The sequence below is a fragment of the Haliotis rubra genome, unplaced genomic scaffold (assembly GCF_003918875.1).
Source record: "Haliotis rubra isolate DU_JTF1 unplaced genomic scaffold, ASM391887v1 Scf91, whole genome shotgun sequence".
Classification (NCBI taxonomy): domain Eukaryota; kingdom Metazoa; phylum Mollusca; class Gastropoda; order Lepetellida; family Haliotidae; genus Haliotis; species Haliotis rubra.
In genome coordinates this window covers 918,031-942,077 of record NW_025767646.1, presented here as the reverse complement: position 1 = coordinate 942,077, position 24,047 = coordinate 918,031, and the positions used below count along the sequence as shown (strand labels likewise).

The following is a 24,047-nucleotide window of genomic DNA, read 5'->3' as shown; positions in this document are numbered from 1 at the left end:
TGACACACAAACTGAAATGATGTGTTTGGTCAAACATGCCTTTGTTCTGAAAAGAACACACATTGTTCACACACATGACCATGCCAATATCTAAAGTCCTCTTACGTATAACGGTCATACGAGCAGATGTAGAAGACTCCCCACCAGGGTTCAAGGCTCGACATGTGTATCGAGCACCGTGGTGTTGTACCACTCTACGTATCTTCAAGCAGCATGTGCCATTGATCTTTGTGATGACAAAGTCTGGAGAGTTATCGACGTTAATTTCGTCCTTGTACCAAGAGACAGTCGGTGATGGGATACCCTGAATGTGGCACTCAAAGGCATAGGAGGAGCCTTCGATGACCTCCACTGACTTGATGTTCTTAATGAACTCAGGGGAACGATTTGCTGGTGTGTTTCTGTAAGGGAGGATGGTCAACAGTGAAGCAGTGTGATTCAAATGGGGAGGATGCTGTTTGAACATTGGTGTGCCAGATTGATGTGGGAAGAAAGCCTGAAGGTCGTATATGCTTACCATGATGATTTAACCGACAAGTATGGGGTGGGGACCATCATGAGAAATATTGGATTCAAACAGAAGGTAGCTAAGGAGGCATTTATGGAGCTGTCCAATAGGCTTGCAACATTAGGCCATCACTAACATATAAAACCTCTTTTAAAAGTAGAAAAAAATCAAGGGTTTTAGAAGTAAGCACAGAAATTTACATAATGGACCCAGTTCACCCCAAACATATTCACAAAGTTTGACAATGTGCTCACTGATTCCTGACATAGTTTTATAAACATACACATCTTCATTCTTTGTAACAAATGCTCAATACACATATTCAGATACAAAGACGATATACATGTACTTTTTACAAACATAGAAAAATATACATTTCTACACATACCACAACCAACAGTAAAGTCCCATGACCAGAGTAGATATATACAGCAGTCAACTGCTGTCCACAAGATCAGTTCCCTGCTCTCAATGTTAGTGGAAGTCAGTTACGATCATCCTAATGCTAAGATTGCTTTATAGAATGGGACCCGAGCATTTCAAATATTCCCAAATTTGAACTTTTTAAATAAATTTATCCCCCATACATATACTAATATATAAGCATCAACGTAAATAATCTTGACTTCAAGTCACACTCAAAGAAAAGAAAATACCAAACAGCACAACCTATCATGATAGTCCTCCACCATTTCCAATACACCAGAACCTTGTCTCACCCAAATACATTACACCTTGCCAGCAAGTACAAGAGTATCCAACCTATATTGACCTCGGGACATATATAGGGTTTGGGATGCGGTATACAGTATTGGACTGGGATGCTATATAGAGAATACAACATGACATCCTTACACGAGTCGGAGAGATACGACACATCCGCTATACATGTAGCTACAAATGAGATATCTTCAGAGGAATCTAAAGATACTGAAAGGGAGAGAAAGTAGACAGAGATCTACAGTCTAGTAGACACTAAGTGGACAAAGTCTTATACATAGCAAATAAAATTATGGTTAGCCTTTTAATAAGAACTGTCATTTAAAGATACGTTTCTTAAAATACTTGAAAAGTAAAACTATTACTATAATTTTCAAATTATGATAAAATGTAATTACATAACTGACTAAGAACAGTAGTAATAAACGTATTCAAAAGAAACATGGAATTAGATGTGTATTTGAGAAATCCTTATGTCAGAAGTGACTGATGAAGGTACCTTTGACATTGAGATGAGCTGAGGACTCGGCTGTGCCCGCCGTGTTGGTGATTCTGATGGTGTAGCGAGCAGTATCTTCTGAGAATGTTTCCTCAATTGTCAGTGTTGCTAGACCATTTTCGTAGCGAGTTTCATAGTCTGGGCTAGCAAGAGGCAAGTTATCCTTGAACCATTTGGCTTCCGATGGTGTGTCGCTCTCAACACGACACTCAAACGTGAATCTGATGATAAAGAAAGAAAGATTAAGTCCAGTAACTTCTGTTGGGTAATCATCAAACAAGTGCACATGCAGTCTAAATAGTTAAAACCTATATCAGGAATAATACCAAAACCGTATTTATTCAGACAGGTGAACATACTGATTCCATTAATGTATGGCTGAGCTTGATCACTCCTGGGACACAGAGGTTCCATACATCATACCCACTTTGGGCACTGAGCCTGTCTCTAGCCTAATGAACAAACACTTTAACCACTGAACTAAGTGATCACTCTGAAGATGCTCCTGACTCCTGTACTTACTTTGTTCCTTCAACCACCTCAGCATTCTTCAGGTGTTGTGTGATGCGAGGTGGTCGGTACTGGGGTGCAGCGGCAGGGGCAGCAGCCTGTTGCTGCATGCTCTCCTCCACTGGCTCCTGCAAGCATGGAACAACGGTTACAACAGTCTCAATGTAGTCAACACCTACTGTAATGCCACATTTTGTAGATGTGACATTCATTGCCATCAAAATTTAAAAATCAAATGTCAAAGAATTAGTACACATTAATTACAAGATCCAAATTTAAGGACTTTATAAGTGCCTGATTAAAATGTGATCTGAATGTCATTTCTACTGTAATCAGTACTTAATACATAAACTGAAAGATGCTATCACTCTATAAACGTAATTTTAAAATAAACAGAATTTCAAACATATAAGGACAATTAAACTATGAATTGACATTTAACATACTGTCAAAAAGACAGCAACAAAAACCATTCCAAAATCATAATAAATATCTCTAATGTACAATTCAGACTGTTTTATAAGAATGTGTTCATCTACTTTCAAACAGTGACACTACAAGATTATCTGAAGTAAATTCTGGACCAAGTGTCCAATAAATTGCAAGTGCATGATTGAGAGGATGTACCTTCTTTCCTTCTAGGTTGTCTCTGAGCAGGGACAGTTCGTTGTCGGCTTGCTCAAAAGACTGCATGAGATCCTGATACTGGATCACAACATGGCGGATCTTGTTGGGACCCTGTTCACCTGGAGACAGAACACAGTGAGCTACTGAGAGGGGAAGTTCCAACTTCACATCTTATTAGCAATATTTCAGCCATAACACAGACTGAACACAATAACAAAAGAATTTTGTCAAAATAATGTGACAATTACCAATCCGGTTCATGTGCTGATGTGTAAAAGTTCAATCATGGCCATATGAGCTTTGAGGAAAAGGACCTGGGCCCCGTTTCACAAAGCTCTCGTAGCTCTACGACTACAAGTCAACAGTTACAGTATGGGAGGTACAAATGCTACGAGAAAAGTTATGAGATCATAGGCTTGATCCCAGGTCCTTTTCCTCAAAGCTCATATAGCCATGATTGACCGTGTACACTTAACATCGACCTATGACAACTATAATGTACTACGGAGAGCGGAAGGTCGCGGGTTTGATCCCCCGACCGCGTCATACCAAAAGACGTTAAAATATGGTACTTGTTGGTCCCTGCCTGGCGTTCGGCATCAATGGGTACAACAAGGACTGGTCGGCTCGGAGTCAGTATAATGTGTTTGAGTGGGGTATGCATGCTTCACTGCGGCGTGGTATCTCAGTGGGCTAGCACTATAAAACCAGCTTAAGTCTGGGCTAGTACAAGCAGCCGCACATACACATACACACGCATGCACATCGTCATATGAGCGAAATATTCTCAAGCACGACGTTAAACCCAATTTCACCTCACCTCACCTCACTTATAATGTACTACTCGAAAGAAGTTAAGAAGTCCTGCCATGCCAATCATCAACTAGCCCATATGAAAGAACTGAATGTCTCTCTCCTTTTAAGTAGTATATAATGATTCCAAGATGTTACTTTCTGTGTTTCATTAGTCTTACTGGAATTTTCAATGCTGACGTGAAATTATGTTACTGAATTAGAATGTCTAAATGGTTTGGGCTTTACACCATATTTAACATTTAATAGGCCTCAATTGGACATCAAGAATTGACCAAACACAATTGTAGAGATTCAATAGTAGATTTATGAGACATCAGCACATGAACCACTAGGCTACCCCACTGCCTGAATCTGACTGACTGACTGACTGAGTTTGGTTTTACGCCGCTTTTAGCAATATTCCAGCAACATCACGGCAGGGGACACCAGAAATGGGCTTCACACATTGTGCCCATGTGGGGATTCGAACCCGGGTCTTCGGCATGACGAGCCAACGCTTTAACCATTAGGCTACCCCACCGCCCCGCCTGAATCTGAAGATGGTGTAATTTGCTGTTTATCTTACCATATAGCTGTACTGCTAGTTCGGAGACTTTCTGCAGTCTCTGTTCTTGTAGAGGTTTTCCTTCCTCGACGTATTTCTCTAACTTCCTTATAAGCTCGTTGGCTTCTTGTGGGTTGCGGCACTCAGTCGACCTGCGACCAATATTGATCAGCAGGTGACTACCTTCCTTCATCCAAATCTCACACTGAAACATGGCATGAACATCCGTCACAAGGTTTTCTAAACTATCTTCCTGAAATCACATTCTATGTAAACATGAGATTCTAAAAAGCAATTCCACTGAAAACAACTTTTAACAACTTTTAACAAATATTCAAATGAGACAGGAAAAAACAATCTGTGTAGTTGTCTGAAAGATGTTATTTAAAAAATAAAGCAAAGACGTATTTGGAAGTTTTTACAGAATATTCTATGTATGTACTAAAATTTGGAACATTGGTTCCTTGGAATTTACTTTGTCTAGCACAGTACTCATTCTAAAGACCAGTGTCCTATTCCATTGCTTTTCTATAAAGCAATACTTCAACACAGACCAGAAATATTTGAAATCACGTGATCTTTGACCAGAGATGCCAACCCTAATTTAGCCCAATTAGTATTTTGGCCAAAAACTGATTAAAAAAATAGCATTTGTTGGCCAAAATTAGTATTAACTTTTCCAAAGAATTTTCATAGTAAATTTTTTTAATTAATATATAGTCTAAGACCTTGTTATTAACGTTATACTCAACTAAATCAGTAGCAAGTATCCACATATAGCTTGATACTGAATAAAATGTTATCGAAATTTATTGTGTATGGTACGTATGCTATTTACTAATTTAATTTAATGTATTTTGTTTTAAAAATCGTATATTTTACTGCTATCGTAGTCGCGTATTTTGTGTTGTTTTTTTCGTAATGAATATGATGAATCTTATGGGTTGGCATCTCTGTTTGACTATTATCAAATAGAAATGTGAATGGTGAGTGAATGCAGGAATATCTCACCTCCTCGATGAGTGTGAAGTACTGGATAGAGGTATCAAGCAGGCGGCGATAGTCTCGCACGCTGGTGTGGAATGTACTCCATTTGTTTTTCAGCACATCGATCTCGCGGCGGATGTGGACAGAGTCGTAATGTCTGTCCTGCACCATCACCTCGGCGGTGCCGATGAAGTTGCTTATCTTCTTCTCAATTAACTGGAACCAAACACAAAAACATAAAAACATGTCACGATTTGACTACATCACCTATCACCATCAAGTATAAGTCATTAACGAAATGCACCAATACTTGGGTTGTGATAAAATACACAGTGTAAAACTCAAGTCAGTTTTGATAAATGTTAGATATCATTGCTGGTGTCATGATACAAAATGTATTGTAATGCCTAATTTGCAAAGTCTTATGCAGAAACAGTTCATTGCTTTTGCCAGTTTGGTTCAAGTCATGTGACTAGTTTACAAATGATTCATGATGAAAATGTATATAGAACTTGAACATGATTCGACCGAAGTTTAGGTGTGATGTGTATTACAGATCAGCATGATACGATAGAAGGGTAGGTGTGTTGTGTATTACAGATCAGCATGATACGATAGAAGGGTAGGTGTGTTGCGTATTACAGATCAGCATGATACGATAGAAGGGTAGGTGTGTTGTGTATTACAGATCAGGTTAAGTTTGTGATGCAACCATACACTGGTGAATCATCCAATCAAAATATGATCACAAACATACCATGCCTTTCAAAGTCATACAAAGCTCTGCTGAGTTCTTTTCCCTGCTGTCAACACATCCTGGACACAACAGTAGTACCACAGAAACAAGCTCTTACCTCAACAGTTAATTCAAACTGTTTGAAGGCTTGCGACGTCATCTTGGCAGCCGGAAGGTTGTTGCCGTAGCTGCCTCGTCGCGCCTGAAGATGCTGATGTAATTCATCTATCTCTGAATGGATCTAAAACATGAAAAGCAGTTATGTAGTTGTACATTACACAGATATACATTAACGAATAAAGTGTAAGTATTTTGAACGCTTAATGCAGCATTATATGAAAATGCATGTCTGTTTATTGAGAAAAATTAAATTTGATCTATTTAGATGGATATGCTACAATGAGGTAGCTGAGGAAAGTTTGGGTCTTTGGAAAGTAACTTTATTTTCAGGAGATATGTAAATTTATTTTGAAGGCACTTTGAAGTTTGTGTGTGTAATATAACGAACAGGAAGAACAGTACAAGAGAGGCAGATCATGATGTTTAGTACAGATCAGGAATCTTACATTGGATCCCATGATTACCAGATCCTGGCTTATCTAAGGGACACAACCATGCACTGCAAACAGCCTAATGCCATTAATGTAGGCTCTCAGACCATTTTAAGATTTACAAACAAGGACCAAAGAACAGTTTGTCTTCAGTGGAACTCCTACAATCTGATCAAATTCAAACTGTTAAGTATTTTACTAGTCTAAGTCATACCTGTCTAAGATCATAGTTGAACTGACAGATCTGTAGATTTTGCTGCAAGCGTTTCTGCTGTTCGTCCCAAGTCTGGTTCCAGCGACGCTTGTATTCCTCTGTGACGATCAGCACACTCTGAACGTCTTCTGACGCGACAGCTTGTGAATCCTGACAAAAAATATCCAGAAATAGGACCTTCAGAAAGCCTACAACATTTTTCAGTAGACTCACTTAACATTCTGTTACTAAACTAAACTAATTCAACATATAAAGCTAATTGTTCACATAACACCAACCTGCTGTCTTACTCTTCTGACGATTTTCTCGCCCTCCTCGGCAGAGAAGTTGATGAGTTGCGACACTTCATTCTTCTTGCGCTTATGGTCCTCCAGCATCGACTCAGCTGTGGTCAGGTCTGATGGCAGCTCCAACTGGGAGTACGTCTGCTCTGTCCTCGAGATCACCTCATCCAACTGGCAACACAAGGACATCATTCAGAATATTTTGTCATACTTTCAAGTTAAAATTTGTTATAGTAATCAAATACTACATTTCTAGGTCGCGTGTATAGACACAGTCGTCAGACATATTTGCATACCAATCATGTGACCGATTATGCACAGTCAGGATGACCCGATTTAGGAAGAATGATGCTGGGAAACCCTATAATCATGAAATGGAGAATCCCTATCCCAGGTGAAAACTGAATATTCAGGAAAACTAACTTAATTCTTACAAAAGGTGAAACAATTCTCAAAGTTGCAGTTTCAGAGACACAAAGCATTATTTCTAAAATTGCTATCCGTGAAGATCAGGGTTAGAACTGATCTTCAGTAAGCCATGCTTGTTGTAAGAGTCGACTAATGGGATCAAGTGTTCAGGCTCACTGACTTAGTTGATTGACACATGTCATCCGATCCCAATTGAATAGATTGATGCTCATGCTGTTGATCACTGGATTGTCTGGTCCAGACTTGATTATTTACAGACCGCTGCCATATTGCTGGAATATTGCTGAGTGCGGTGTAAAACTAAACTCAATCTAAAATTGCTGACACAAAGACTCGACAAGATGCTTCTGTATAATAAATGTCATTAATAGTTGTCCCTCGGAGATAAGCATCAGCTACAACAGTTACAATAGATGAAAAAGTTCAGAGATTAGGCTATGATCTGACCTGATGAAGGTTCTTGAAGAATGTGATGGTCATCTTGAGCAGGATCTGGTACTCGTTGATGCGTGCCTGGAATCTTTGGTGGACCTTGACCAGTTCACTGATGATCTTGTCCTTTTCTCCCTTGGTATCTCCCTTCAGTGACAACAGCTCCGCGGTCTTCAAGTGGTTCTCGATATCTTCTTTGGCTTTCTGCAAGCATAGGAAGGTCGTTGGTAACAGATTGAAACAAATATTGAAAGACTAAAACGAACAAGTGTAATGTTTTACACCGTTTACCAATGATGAAGAACTGTATAATTCATTAATGCATTGAGAAAATGATTAAAATAAATACTTAGGTCTTAATTTGAAAAAAAAATAAAATTGATGAAGTATAATAATATCAAATACAACGCAAATAAAATTCATAAAAATTTCGGTTTATATATAAAAAATAGTCTAAAGAATAAATGGGTTATGGAAAAGCAACACAAATATCATTGACAGTAAAATCTGTTGATGATAGTAAATAAGTAAAGAATTAGTTAGGAAAAACAACAGAACTTTTCAAACTGACTAGTCTATGTAACATGTAGCAGGGTCACTTCAAACACAGCGGTCTCATAGCTATGGTTATCGGATGTATTGAGTAACAGTCATAGCAATGAGACTACTCTGTGGAACTGGCCCTTCGCACAATATACAGATAGAGAAAACAGTATATAACAACAGCAATAAAAGCTCAGTAAGTCACATCTTGCAGTGGAAAGAGAATATTTTGCATCTGAGAGCTGGAACAAAAGCACACTTGCTCAGCAAGAGCAAGTAGAATAGCAAGTGTACTCAACAATTTGTACACCTTGATTTGCAAACAAGCAAACAATATAACTGTGATAAACTCAATAAATAAAAAATATAATGTATAAAGCTACACTGTTCTGCGATTATGTCTTGGACGCAAAAAGCTGAAAAGCAATGGAAGCTTATTTTAAAGAGATCTGACCTGCTCAAAGTCTTTAGGAAAACCAAATTAAACATACTTCAATCTCAGCTTTGAGTTCAGTTTTGTTGAGTGTGATTTTTCATGGATCAAGACAAAAATTTCAAGGATATAATTGTGGAAGATTATATGAATAAAAGTGTGATGATTTCAGGGGAAGATTGTGACCAAGATTACATGGGGAAAATGTGACCAAGATTACATGGGGGAATATGTGACCAAGATTACATGGGGGAATTGTGACCAAGATTACATATTGTGACCAAGATTACATAAGGGAATTGTGACCAAGATTACATGGGAGAATATGTGACCAAGATTACATGGAGGAATTGTGACCAAGATTACATGGGAAAAAGTGTAACACTGATTCCATTAATAAGTGTTTAAAAAGAATATAAATAAACAGTTGACAAAGAGACATTGGGAACTGGTTCAAAATTTACATAGATCAAAGAATGACCAAATTTTCTTTTGAGACATTTGGGACAATGATTTTCTGAGGGCAATGATTTCATCTGTGCAAATAAAACACATTAAAATGCATCTAGAAGGACTTAAATTGAGATAATTCTTTCATCAATAAAGATAGCCAGTTTCAATGAACGACAAGTTGCACTATAATTCAGAATAATCCTTTGACTCAGACATCAAGGTCCGAAACAGAGGCTCACGAAAAACGTTTATCTCACTTTTAAATCATCGAAAATATTTTGATGCCTATGTTCACAACCTAGAGAAATATATTTAATTATCATGATATGTTGGCATGTGTTGTTGCTCCAAATAATTTAAAAATGAAAAAAAAATATTTAAAAAAATACATGTTGGTATATTGGGGTGGAAGTAAAGATGAGAAGAGTCTGAAACGCAAAGAGCAAAGAGCGCAGCGCTACTTCAGTAGTTACAACAGCACAGTACTATCTACAGAACACTGTTAATCCTGTACCCGAGTCTGTGATGAGGAGTCCACTCAACAACATCTAGAGTTTAGCTGTATATAAGCTCACACTGACAACAGTTAATACCTTGGCTACTGGACCAAACTCCTCCACTTTACGTTGAAGCTGTTCTGCTCGTTCGAGCGAGTTTCCAAGCTGTCCTGCGATGTAGGGGAGGAAAAACTCCCTCTCTACCTTCATCACCCAGTCAATGGTCTACAGAGAACACAAGACACTCCGGTATATACTCTATATTACAACGCTCAGAGGAGACGGGAGGCTTCCATGTGGATCTCACAGCTTTTGAGGATGGATAGTATGTCCATTTCTTATAATATAATTCTAATCATAATAAACTTCTTTTGCTTGATTATAATTTGTTTGGGGTGAATTTTTATTTTAATGGCTATTTTGCTCTCTATGCCAAATTGAATTTGACTGGAGACTGATTTTTATTGCACTAATGTGTTATATTCAGTGAAGACAGAGTTAACTTATGGCTGGCTAAAGGGACAAGCACCTGTACCTAAACGTCACAGATATATCAAAGACACTGAAATCTATAAGTCATCTGTCTTCATTGATAATAACTTCAAAAAATGCCACTTAAAGATTGGTAAGTTTTAAGAAATCGCTTAATTGAAAAGTTCCAAAAAATGTTGCTTATATTCATTTTGTGGATCCACACCTCTGCGTCCCTTCTCCCCATGACAGCATGGTTTGACATGATCATATACCTTGTAATTGGGCAAGAACTCGTCGTAGCGAGCCTCGTAGTCTTTAGCCGTTTCCAAGGAGTTCCCAAGATCGCCTGCGATTACTGGGAAAAAGTCGTTCTCAATACTCATGACCCACTCTATTGTCTGGAAAACACAACATTAAGTATTGCAAAAACTGCCATTGTAAGTGCTCTACCATACAGAACCCAGGCTGACAACCATGCCACTTTGTCTGCGATTATTGTGATCATTCAAGCAATATACCATGGACGATGCTTGTACACATGGATGTAATATTCTTGTTATTAACCGTTACAAAAGTCAGCAATATAAGAAATAGATTATATTCATATAACCTCATTTAATTTTGATCCCAAAACTGAACTTGATTTGGGTGTTAATTGTTTACGAACATATTTAACGAAAGAGTATAAAACTTGCAATATGCGTAATATATTCCGTATGCCTTTTACTTATTTACATACCTGGGCCCCATTTCACAAAGCGATTGTAGCGCTAAGGTGATCGTAACTCCCATATTTTAACATGGACTTACGACAGTCGTAGTGCTACAACAGCTTTGTGAAACGGGTCCCTGGGTATATACTTACTGTCTTGAAGTGATACAATATATATTGATATCACAGTAATCCAGAAACAGAGAAATGCTGACATTTCCTTACACTTAGAAACTAAAACTGATTACATAAATTGTACTTGCAATGTCAAGTTCACCTGTTCTTTGTACCCACTGATTTTACATAAATTCATTCCTTCTATAGATAGTCCTGTACAGATCTCTGCATCTTCAAGTCTGGAACTGGAACAATCTAGTACTGATATCCTACTTTAAATTTGCATCCTATAGGTGTTGTGAGAACAACATTTTCCTGTAATCAGCAGGCAGGCTGGGAACCCCTGACTTTTCACCCTCACAAGTAACACAGCCTCACTACAGCTTAAACTGTGTATACAAACAGTCGATCAGGGGAATACTTCAAATTCTTGCATTACGGAGGGGGATAGCTCCATAGAAGATGAATTTATACACATGTATTTACTTGTAGACAAATAGCATCAATCATACATGACAAAATGTTTTACAGTAATATATCAATACAAAATTTGAGTTTTTAAAATATGAAGCTTTGGTTTCAAGAATTTCAATGTCTCATAATCAAATCAGTTAAAACTTTGAAAGTTAGAACAAACACGATAGAAATTTCACAAATATGTCCTTCAATATGTTTTTCAGTTTTCCAATACAGTTTTATTATGGAAAGTAGGAAAATCAAAATGGCTTCCATACCCGTCTGGCGTCTTGGACAAACTGGTGCCACTGTGATTTGAACTGTTTGCTGGAGGATACACGCATCTGCCACGACTCCCAGTGTTGCGTCAGTGTTGATATTCGCTCACGGAAGTCCAGTAGCAGCTTCTCCACAGTGTTGATGGTACTGCGGATCTCCAAAGTGGAGTCATCTGTGATCTGCACAAATCATCATCATCATCATCATCATCATCAATCATCTTCAGTGATACAGAACACTGAATGGGGACATCTCTTGAAGCAGCTGTGCAAAGCAAGCAATGAAATCTAGCACTTACTGGGTGAAGAATTCTTAAAAAATATTCTGCCCTTCATCATCCTCATTACTGATCTAGGGATAGAGAATACTGATTGGGACATCACCACAAGTGGTTAATAAAGCAAGCAATGTAGTCTAGCACTTACTGTGGAGGAATTCTTCAAAAATATTCTGCCCTTCTCATCGAATTCCGAAAAGTTACGTGACATGTTGTTCCACATCTCCTGTGTGTGAAGAACTGCAGCATCTGTTAGTTCCTGCAGATCTTCGGTTTCTGAATGGACGATGTGTTCTAGGCCACTCATATTGGTGACCATCTGAAAAAAACACAAACCAGAGACTTACACATCAAGACAAACATTTCAGCTTGTACAAAAGACAAACACCAGGGTAGGTTTGTTCAAGGTCATTGTGATGGATTTTAAGGTTATCAAACACTATGTTCAACAGGAGGGGTGACCTTGCTGACACGCGACAGTCAAACTTACTTGATTTGCAAGCCTGAGGAATGAGACGTAGTAGAGAGCAAGTTGAATGCGGGTTTCGGTGACGCGGTGCAACCGATTCAGCTGTTTGCGCATGTTGTCCACCTTCTCCGCGGCCGACTGTGCCTCCTGGTCCCCTGACCTGACCAGATTCACTACAGCCTCGGATAAGGAGTCAATTTCCGCACTTTTTTCCTGGAAAACAAACATGTAAGGAAAATGAAGTCGTATCTGGGATTCAACTTGACCAACTGTTTCTGAATAATGTATAATTACAGAAATAAAAATTGAGAAAAATTTACCTGGACATGAAATATGTGAGGTTGTTTAGTGCCACAATCAGAACTATTCCAGCTATCATGATTTATCAAGTTTAGGCCAGACATTCCAGTGATGAGCATCAGTCCATGGAATTACTATGACAACAGACTCAGTCACCAGTAGTAGATAATCCTATAGATATATACACACACTACATTTTAATGAAGAAAGTATACAAATTACTACATACTCTAATGTCTTCATCCAATTGCTCATGTATTTCAAGAAAGTCCTTGGCGCTGGCAAGGGTGTTTCCCATGTTGCCGTGGCGACTGAGCGTACTCTGACAAATCTGTGTCATCCACGTGAAGAGCTGTTGGAATAAAATGACATTCATGAGTACCAGACATAACATCAATCATCCATAATCAATAACAATTTACTTTACTGAACTTACAATGTCTTCATCAAAACATGATTTAAAAACTGGCATAAATTAATGTTGACTTTTAATGACAAAATGTCCAGTGTTTCTTAGCTGTACATACACTGTTGAATTTCTCTTGGAAGATGAGATAAGCCTGACTACGCTCCCACGCCTCGGCCCGTCTCGCCTTGCACAGCGACTCAAGATGGGCGCAGCGAGCTTCGAGTTCATCCATCTGCAAAATAACATCCAATTTGATGTGCGTGTGTAAAATCATGTTTGGTTGAACCAAGCAATTTGCAACACTTGTGTATTATTAAAAAAGAATAGGTATGCAAATTGAGCAACAGGCCCAAATATGACACCAACAACCTAAAGAATTCACAAATATTATGAGTTGCTGTCCTGACCAATGTAATCAGGTGGAGAAACTAATACACATCAATTTAATTTCAATATAATGTTTAATGGACATGTTCCTGCCAACTTCAGTGACCTTGACCTACCTTCTTTCTGACGCCATCAGCCCCGGCGTCGCTCCTACTGACCCTCTCTAGTAGAAGACGACCTTCCATAAAGGCTGACGTGGAAACTTCCACAATGGCGTTAGAAAGATGAGCATGATGCTCGGCGAGCTCTGCGCTGTTCCGTGGCAAGTCCATGTTGTTAAGCTGGACTTCAATCTGTCCCAGTTGTGTTAGAGCCTGTAACAAGGTCGATATTGTGTTCACCACTAGGTTAATATGACTGATCAAATTCCTGACAAATATGACAAAATCCTGGCAAAGATTCAGGATTCAAAATATTTGACCTGAGGTTAACCAGAAAGAAAACACTGAAAAGTATAGGCAAGGACTTCAAGATGGTAATTTGTACATGGCCATTATACATATATAAGGTTAGCTGTCTTAATTTCAGTTAAAGGCTCTTTAAAAAAATGCACATATTCTCAACTAAACAGACCATTTAGATTTTGTTTGCTTCACTCGACCAGGTAGAAAATCTGAGATTCATCCATGCAACAACACAGACTGAATCACATTTCCACCTACACCATGAGAATTTTTTCTTGTAAAGGATTCCATTTATAAGCTAATGTGTTGAATTTGTGTCTCATATATTAGCTTTTGAAATGACAACGATGTAGTCCAACACCTACCGTTTCTGCTTGGTTGAAGAAAGATACAGAGCTTGAGATGTTCTTTCTTCTGTTGTCCAGTTTGACCATGAAGTCTTCGCACTCGGCATCCACGATCTGCAATCGCTGACGCACTCCCTCCGCATCGAGACTGGCTCGGAGAAGGAGTTGGTCTACATTCCGGATCAATCGCAGCATCGTGTCCTGCATATCCTGTTAATCAATCCAAGGTCAGAAGGTCAAAGGGTCAAGGTCATATTTTAATAAACAAAATATAATATCAAAGTGAAATATAGGCAGAATTGTCACATATAACGAAGCAAGAACTATATATGGTTAATGTGTACATGTAAATGTTCTTTCAGCAAATGAAATATATTTGGGATAGTTGTTCTCAAGTTTCTACAGTACAGTTTGAACAGTGTTTATGAGACATAAGAACAGTAAGTACCCTCGCTTGGATCTCAAATCTGTTTTGTTGGTCCTGTAAATACTTGGCGGAGGAGTAAGAATCTCCGAGATCCGAGTTGTTTATGCTGGCTGCTCCAATGGTGCGGAACCACTCAAGAATCTGTGCGTAGTGAAATATGTTAGTGACAAACGTGATCTCACAAAGTTGGATTAATAACAATCAGTGTTTACACAAGTAGTAGCTGTAAAGAATTCAACATTTGACGCATACACTACTCAAAAGAAATTATAGAACCAAATTTGTCTTATTACTAGAGGTAATCTGTCCTGCCATTACTTGGTAATCTTTCACGGCATTAAAGTGAGTGAGTTTTAGTTTTACGCTGATTTTAGCAATATTCCAGCAATACCAAAGTGGGGGACACCTGAAATGGGCTTCACACATTGTACCCATGTGGGAATCAAACCTGGGTCTTCAACGAGCTAACACTTTAACCACTAGGCTACCCCACCGGCCCTCATGGCATTAGAGATTAACTGTAGTAATAAGAAAGAATCAAGTGTTTATTTCTTTTGAGTAGTACACATATTTTGCATTGTAAAAAGTGCAATTAATCTTGTTATCTACACAAATGTGACACACATAAAAGAAACACATGGAAAGTAAATCCACCATCAAAATGATTGTTTTGACTCAAACCACATTGGGGTGAAACTCTGACAATCTAGACACAGGTCAAATCCTCTGGACTTACGTACCTCAAAATACAAAGATGAGATACACACCCTCAAATTTTGAAGGGGTAATTGAGTCTCGATTCCAACATAAGTTTTATTTTAGATATGAAGGAAAGGCTTCACATCTTCACCATCAGCAAGACAAGACAATGCTTGAACGAGTACGTCAAACCAGTAGAAGTTTACAACACTATGGGCTGAAGGTTAAGTCTTATTCAACATTCGAGAATGCTGATTTCCGTTCCAGCCAAGGGCAAAGCACCACAGAGTGAATTAAAATGCCTAAAAAAAATCGACCCCCAAAACCAAAAAAACCCTCATTATGCTGAGACTGAATGAGTTTAGTTTTATAACACTATTAGCAATATTCCAGCAAAATCATAACTGGAAATGCCAGACAAAAGGCTTCAAACATTGTACCCATGTGGGGATTCGAACCCAGGTCAACAATCCTGAGCAAACACTTTAACCACTGAGCTACCCAACCGTATGCATTAACCTGAGACATTAATGTAGACATAACATTTCCATGACAAATATTACCCACCTTGTTCACTTCTTGGTCCAACTGGCACAAGTGCAAGCATTGTTCCAGTCTTATTTTTCTTTGTGTCATAAGTTCTTCTAGGTGTCGACGTCGATCATGTAAAAGTTCCAGTAAATGTTCAATTCCATAACAGGCTGCGGTGGTGGCGTGCCTGTTTTGTAGGTCTGCATGCATACCCATTTCTTTGATGCGATCAAGCAAGGACTGACCAATGTCAAGTGTGTACTTAGATTTCTCCAATATACCTGAAAATACAGACAAACCATATTTCAAAATGGATTCAAATTCCTTACATCAGCGGGGTATTATCCCTTTCTAAACCTCAAAATTAAAGAAAAAATATTATACTTTTTAATTTCTCACTTCAATTAAGTCATATCAATTTAACTTCTTGAATTTCACATTTTTTCCATCATTTTCCTGAGACGACCGATTTCAAAAATGTAAAATGTTTTCAGCATATATCAGAATAATTTCCTGAAACACATCATACTATGTAGGTTTACACAGCTATAGTAAAAACGCATTTGTCTGAGAAGCATAACACCCATATGTTCAAGTTTTGACTTTGAAATTAAAAAGTAGACATATTTTTGTTTAGGTTCATCTATCTAGCCTTTTTCAATGTTAAGTGAATATTTAAAGGAAAATATGAACATCTTCAAGTTTGGAAGCCATCTGGTATAGATTTTAAAGCCACTAAGCTATCTTTGGTATTCTGTCTTGCCTGAAGTATATCTGTGATATAACATGTTACTTCTGCGATATCATAAGTAACAATCCTGTCTCGGTGGCACTGCCATGATGTATGATCAGGTCTAGTCTGGTGCATATATGTAATATTCTGTGATGAAGCGTGTGTAATAGTAGTGACGTACTTGATTTGATCTCTTGGTGCTGCTGGAGTAAGTTGCGGGCGGTCTCCACATCCTTGGCAAGGGGAACATTGCTGAAGTTGCTTTGTGCTTGTTCCATTTTGGATGAAAGCTGTAAGAATTGAATTAATATTAACTATCATTGCCACAATATTTTGGTCATGGAGTTCTGCAATATCCTGGCTCTAACATGCTCCAATATACCCAACACTCCCTGCTATACCCAACACTCCCTGCTACACCCAACACTCCCTGCTACACCCAACACTCCCTGCTATACCCAACACTCCCTGCTATACCCAACACTCCCTGCTATACCCAACACTCCCTGCTATACCCAACGCTCCCTGCTATACCCAACACTCCCTGCTATATCAAACACTCCTGCTATACCTGCTCCCTGCTATACCCAACGCTCCCATCTATACCCAACACTCCCTGCTATACCCAACACTCCCTGCTATACCCAACTCTCCCTGCTATACCCAACACTCTCTGCTATACCCAACACTCCCTGCTATACCCAACACTCCCTGCTATACCCAACACTCCCTGCTATACCCAACACTCCCTGCTATACCCAACACTCCCTGCTATACCTAACACTCCCTGCTATACCCAACGCTCCCCTGCTATACCCTAACGCAGCCCCTGCTATACCCAACACTCCTGCTATACCTAACTCTCCCCTGCTATACCCAACACATCCTGCTATACCTTAACACTCCTGCTATACCCAACACTCCCTGCTATACCCAAAGCTCCCCTGCTATACCCAACACTCCCTGCTATACCCAAGCATTGTTCCAGTCTTATTTTCTTTGTGTCATAAGTTCTTCTAGGTGTCTCCATCGATCATGTAAAAGTTCCAGTAAATGTTCAATTCCATAACCCAACAAGTGGTGGCGTGCCTGTTTTGTAGGTCTGCATGCATACCCATTGCTTTACCCATCAAGCAAGGACTGACCAATGTCAAGTGTGTACTTAGATTTCTCCAATATACCTGAAAACACCAACAATCCATATTTCAAAATGGATTCAAATTCCTTACATCAGCAGGGTATTATCCCTTTCTAAACCTCAAAATTAAAGAAAAATTATTATACTTTTTCATTTCTCACTTCAATTAAGTCATATCAATTTATCTTCTTGATTTCACATTTTTTCCGTCATTTTCCAGAGACAACCGATTTCAAAAATGTAAAATGTTTTCAGCATATATCAGAATAATTTCCTGAAACACATCATACTATGTAGGTTTACACAGCTATAGTAAAAACGCATTTGTCTGAGAAGCATAACACCCATATGTTCAAGTTTTGACTTTGAAATTAAAAAGTAGACATATTTTTGTTTAGGTTCATCTATCTAGCCTTTTTCAATGTTGAGTGAATATTTAAAGGAAAATATGAACATCTTCAAGTTTGGAAGCCATCTGGTATAGATTTTACAGACACTAAGCTATCTTTGGTATTCTGTCTTGCCTGAAGTATATCTGTGATATAACATGTTACTTCTGGCGATATCATAAAGTAACAATCCCTGTCTCTGTGGCACTGCCATGATGTAGGATCAGATCTAGTCTGGTGCATATATGTAATATTCTGTGATGAAGTGTGTGTAATAGCAGTGACGTACTTGATTTGATCTCTTGGTGCTGCTGGAGTAAGTTGCGGGCGGTCTCCACATCCTTGGCAAGGGGAACATTGCTGAAGTTGCTTTGTGCTTGTTCCATTTTGGATGAAAGCTGTAAGAATTGAATAAATATTAACTATCATTGCCACAATATTTTGGTCATGGAGTTCTATAATATCCTGGCTCTAACATGCTCCAATATACCCAACACTCCCTGCTATACCCAACGCTCCCTGCTACACCCAACACTCCCTGCTATACCCAACGCTCCTTGCTATACCCAACTCTCCCTGCTACATCCAAAGCTCCCATCTATACCCAACACTCCCTGCTATACCCAACGCTCATTGCTATACCCAACTCTCCCTGCTACACCCAACACTCCCATCTATACCCAACTCTCCCTGCTACACCCAACACTCCCCATCTATACCCAATCTCCCCACTATACCCAACACTCCCATCTATACCCAACTCTCCCTGCTACACCCAACACTCCCGTCTATACCCAACTCTCCCATCTATACCCAACGCTCCCCACTGTACCCAACACTCCCCACTATACCCAACACTCCCCACTGTACCCAACACTCCCCTCTATACTCAACACTCCCTGCTAAACCCAACAGTTCCAAGCAAACAATATTTCTTGATAATCACATCGAACAATAACGTTTTATGTCTGAGGTCTGGCAATAATCCAGTCTGGTCATGACCATCAGTGATCAATATAGTGAGCAACAACCCATGCTGGTGGGATGCGAGAACCTGTTATCAACCAAGTCACCAAGCTGGACACCTTAATCCATTTAGTTGTCCTATGACCTACATAGGCTTGTTCAAACCTGTTCTAACCTGGAATGCCTGTGAAGTACAAATTCACACAAGAGTGAGGGTATCCTGGCACTTTCAACTTAATGTAGTTCAACCACAAACTGACACAGGTTGCTCAAGGTGAAACCAACAAGAACAAAGGATCTTAATCCGGTGAACCAGGATTCAAACCAAAGACCAGCAGATCCATGCACACCAAGGGATGCAACTCCTCACTGCGAAGTGAGTCGATTTGATCTGACAGAATATTTTCATTAAATATTCATAATTTTCAGTTGTTTGTAGTTTGGAAATTAAAAATCTCATCTTAAATAAGGCAATCATATTTTCAGGGCTTCTTTGTGTACAAAATGCACAAAACAGTCATACAGTGACACATATTTCAGATTTCGTATTTATATTATACATGTGCTATTACATAACAATGGTGACATCACTCACATCTTGTGCGCCCTGGTGGAATGCAATGCTTTGGTCCAGCAGCTGACCGCGTAGTTTCAATTTGTCGTTGAGGTCTCGCCAGGCTTCTGAAAGCGTGTCGGCCATTGCAACGTAAACGTCTGCTTGTGATCGATTCTCATCTGCGTATGTGTCTGCTCTCGACAGCATCTCCTTGACTTCTCCTTCTTTGGACTAAAATTCGAACAAACCACACATATATATAAAGTATGCTAATGGTGACATCTTCAAATTAAAGTAAGAAATATGTTTCAAGCATTTGGCCACAAGAAATAAATCATCAAAATACTGGCGACTGACCTGGATTTAACACCACTGGTTATAAAACACAAGCATGGAAATGGTGCAAAAGTTTAAAGATCAAGTCAGAGATGTTCAAATCCTTAAACAGACAAGGGAAACAACTCTGCATGGGCAATATCAATATCAAAGAATCGATTCTTCAATAACACAATCACAGATGTGTTTCTTTTCAAGAAATTGTACAAGTCACCTAAAAAATGCTATAACATAACATGTTCTAAAACAAGCAGGAATTGGAACATGTACATTTCAATTTCTTTTTTAGGAGGGGCGGTGGGGTAGCCTAATGGTTAAAGCGTTGGCTCGTCACGCCGAAGACCCGGGTTCGAATCCCCACATGGGTGCAATGTGTGAAGCCCATTTCTGGTGTCCCCCGCCGTGATGTTGCTGGAATATTGCTAAAAGCGGCGTAAAACCAAACTCAGTCAGTCTTTTTTAGGATATTTGCTGAAGACTTGGGGCTGATTAACTGCTTCAGGGTTAGATATAAGCTTGCAATGGCAAATGCTCCAGTAAACATAAGATTAAATACTTGCGATTGCATAATAACACTTATCACATGCAGTGATATTTCTACACTGCCTGGATAGCATATGATGCTGATTGACTTCCCCTACTGAGCACATCACCACATGTTTGTTGTGGTACTGAGGTTGGGGGAATCAGTTTGATTGTGGGGGGCATGTGAATTGTGTATGTTTGAGTAAGTAACATTGACAGACTAATATTTCAGGTCCAACAAATACCTCATATTAAGATAAGAAACATTGTTGCTTAATCGGATGAAATATGTGGGGTTTCAGAAATATAATCACAAATGCAAACACACATTCATTGGATCATCTGAAACTAGATTCTGAAAACACATTATCTATGCTGATGTCTAAAGTAATCCATGATTGTGTTCAAAGTAATCTAGGATGTTGTTTAATGTAATCCAGGATGTTGTTTAATGTAATCTAGGATGTTGTTTAATGTAATCCAGGATGGTGTTTAAAGTAATCGAGGATGGTGTTTACAGTAATCTAGGATGGTGTTTACAGTAAATACACTGATGTTTAAAGAAATCTAGGATGGAGTGTAATGTAATCTAGGATGGTGTTTAATGTAAAACCATAGAATCTATTAGTCTAGTGTGGTGTTAACAGTAGCCTACAATCGAGTTTAAAGCAATATAAATTGATGTTTAAAGCCACCTTGGATAATGCAGCAAAACAGTAAATAGCTTCACATGATCATACCTATCATATCAATACATCATATGATGATGATAAGGTGTATTCTCTTTTTGCCTGCACTTTAATTGGCTATAAGCGGATTGGGGTTAACAGTCCAGTGCCTGCACAATTATAGTCTGTTCAAGTAAGTAGAGTTCAGAAACCGCTCACTAGCCGACCACACTGAACACAGTTCATAATTATTTGTCAACTTAGTCATTAAAAGTAATCAAACATGACATGATCGAGGCATGGGGTTGTAAAATATAGCTTTAGTCCCCATTGTTGTAAGGATTGGTCCAGTAATTTTAATCTCAAAACAGTATGTGCAGGCAAAAAGAGAACACCCCGATGATGATGATGATGATGATGATGATGATGATGATGATGATGATGATATCAATACAATATCATACAACTTAATAATCTTACTATCCTAGTACACCTTTGAAATTCTTTAAAAGATACAAAAACATACAGATAAAAATAAAATAACACACATTTTATTGAACCTATTTGCATTTCTTGGCAAGTAAATCCACTGCGAAATAGTGGAGAGAGTGTATTTGTAGAGGTGCCAGGAATGTATTTATCAGCCCCCTCTTTTGGAGGCGTCTTATCATCCAAGACTTTACCGCAGCCGGCAGCAGAAGCTGACATCACTGCGGCTAAGGAAGTTATTTTGGTCATGGAGTTCTGCAATATCCTCGCTCTAACACTCCCACTATACCCAACACTCCCCGCTATACCCAACACTCCCTGCTAAACCCAACAGTTCCAAGTATACCCGATGTTCCCTCTGCACATCCCTCCTCTCTACCCACAGACAGCATGCCTTCTTCATTACTGTATCCCATGCCATAAGTACATCACCATAATGGCACCTTCTATTCTATACATGCACAGGAAACCTCTGTGACCTTGAAGAAATCTCTATTGGTTGTTCCTGTTGTGTAATGGCTTCCTATCCTTTGCTATCGCGGAACAACTGTTCACTTTTACAGTTGAATTTCAATGTCAAATACTAACAAAAACAATATCTTTGCAGTGAGGTTGTCAGTACAAAATTTCAAAAGCATATCAAATTGTGATTTAACATAAACACAGTTACTCAGCACAAGATATCACTATCATTTATAAATCTGCACATATGCCATCCAGGTAAATTGAGAAAACATGCCATTTTGCTTGAAAGTAGGATTTCTGTTAATTATATTCTAAAATTCAAAGGTATTGTAAAGTACAGTTCAACGGCATAAACCTATGCAAAGCCTGGTTTCAATGTGATGTAATCTCTTGTGAGCCGGGGTGATGGGGTAGCCTAGTGGTTAAAGCATTCGCTTGTCACGCTGAAGGCCTGGGTTCGATTCCCCATATGGGTACAATGTGTGAAGTCCATTTCTGGTGTCCCCCGCCGTGATATTGCTGGAATATTGCTAAAAGCGGCATAAAACCAAACTCACTCACTCACTCTTGTGAGCCACAACCATGGTTATAACTGTGTCAAACAAATGGGATTCATTTTATTTTAAATTGGGTTTTATTACTGACATTTCTGGCAGAATTACTTTCTGTATGTAATATCAGGCTCCTAGATAAATGTAACTGATAGGATATCTGTACTTCATAACAATAATTCTTATTCTTTTAGAATATAATTTGTATGATTTTCATGTTTTCACAAGTTGGTCAGGATGGGTAGATACCACCACAGATTGTACCCAGATCAAAAACAGAATCAAACCCTGGAAAGGAATAATGATAATCAAGCTCCTTTACCACAGGCTTTGTGTTGAGTACATGTTGAATGTTAATACCTAGCTATTATCCAAGTAATGCAAAGAGATGTTACTCTGAAGAGACACGTATGGTCAAAGAAGGCATTCAATTGCAGGTAACAAGAGGTGCCTTTCAGCATCCGTGGAACCAATGAAGCCAGTGTCTGACAACAGCCTCCTGTAGTTCCTGACAGAAGCAGCTCTCTGTACATGTGTTACATCACAATCATCTCCGGGCCACAATGCAGCTCCAGCACCAGAACCTGGAGGTAACTCTCTACCTAGCTTTCAAGGGGATGTTGGTGTTATGTAATGGAGGAGGTGCAGTCTAGGATGGTGCAGTTTGATTTGAGTTATTACTTAAATGACATTGCCAGGACTATGGAAAGAGAAAGCCTGACTGTATGTTTGGTGTCAGACATGCGTATTTTTAGCATTTCTGTTTTCTTTGGATATGTATTGCTATATTTTTTAAAAGAAAAACACACACAGACATTTAAGAAGAATAAGGGTTTGTTTGAGAGATTTCATCCAGAATTTAGTACTATGACATTTAACAGTGAAGCCATTTTAGTGGGTGAAGATAACAGCCAGGGCCTAGCTTTTCGAAGCTCTCTTAGCGCTAAGATAGTCGTAAGTGCCATACATTAACATTAACTCTTAACGCTAAGAGAGCTTCGAAAATCTAGGCCCAGGTCTATAAGGTATCCTGACTGAGAATGGGGGAGAGCCATAGGGTGATGAAGATGTGTATCATCCATTTGCAATGTAATTGTGTTGACTATCCCGCTGTTGGTATTACCAATGATACACTTGTTCTTGACAAATATATAAGATTT

The 24,047-nt window shown here is 38.8% G+C and overlaps 1 protein-coding gene across 1 annotated transcript in view; it reads right to left on the bottom strand.

Annotated features, from left to right (window-relative positions):
- Window positions 1–24,047, bottom strand: part of LOC124264120 — a 69,552-nt gene that overhangs the window by 7,794 nt on the left and 37,711 nt on the right. Inside the window, exons 10-30 of the mRNA XM_046698839.1 lie at window positions 19,893–20,084; window positions 18,621–18,729; window positions 16,108–16,352; window positions 14,863–14,982; window positions 14,433–14,624; window positions 13,780–13,977; window positions 13,395–13,508; window positions 13,097–13,219; window positions 12,589–12,780; window positions 12,247–12,417; window positions 11,821–12,000; window positions 9,880–10,008; window positions 7,873–8,061; window positions 6,991–7,167; window positions 6,713–6,862; window positions 6,066–6,188; window positions 5,236–5,427; window positions 4,246–4,429; window positions 2,865–2,983; window positions 2,250–2,365; window positions 1,728–1,948 (exon numbers count right to left, since the gene is read on the bottom strand). Coding sequence (XP_046554795.1) covers window positions 1,728–1,948; window positions 2,250–2,365; window positions 2,865–2,983; window positions 4,246–4,429; window positions 5,236–5,427; window positions 6,066–6,188; window positions 6,713–6,862; window positions 6,991–7,167; window positions 7,873–8,061; window positions 9,880–10,008; window positions 11,821–12,000; window positions 12,247–12,417; window positions 12,589–12,780; window positions 13,097–13,219; window positions 13,395–13,508; window positions 13,780–13,977; window positions 14,433–14,624; window positions 14,863–14,982; window positions 16,108–16,352; window positions 18,621–18,729; window positions 19,893–20,084 — 3,436 coding nt within the window. The remainder of the gene's footprint in view (window positions 1–1,727; window positions 1,949–2,249; window positions 2,366–2,864; window positions 2,984–4,245; window positions 4,430–5,235; window positions 5,428–6,065; window positions 6,189–6,712; window positions 6,863–6,990; window positions 7,168–7,872; window positions 8,062–9,879; window positions 10,009–11,820; window positions 12,001–12,246; window positions 12,418–12,588; window positions 12,781–13,096; window positions 13,220–13,394; window positions 13,509–13,779; window positions 13,978–14,432; window positions 14,625–14,862; window positions 14,983–16,107; window positions 16,353–18,620; window positions 18,730–19,892; window positions 20,085–24,047) is intronic.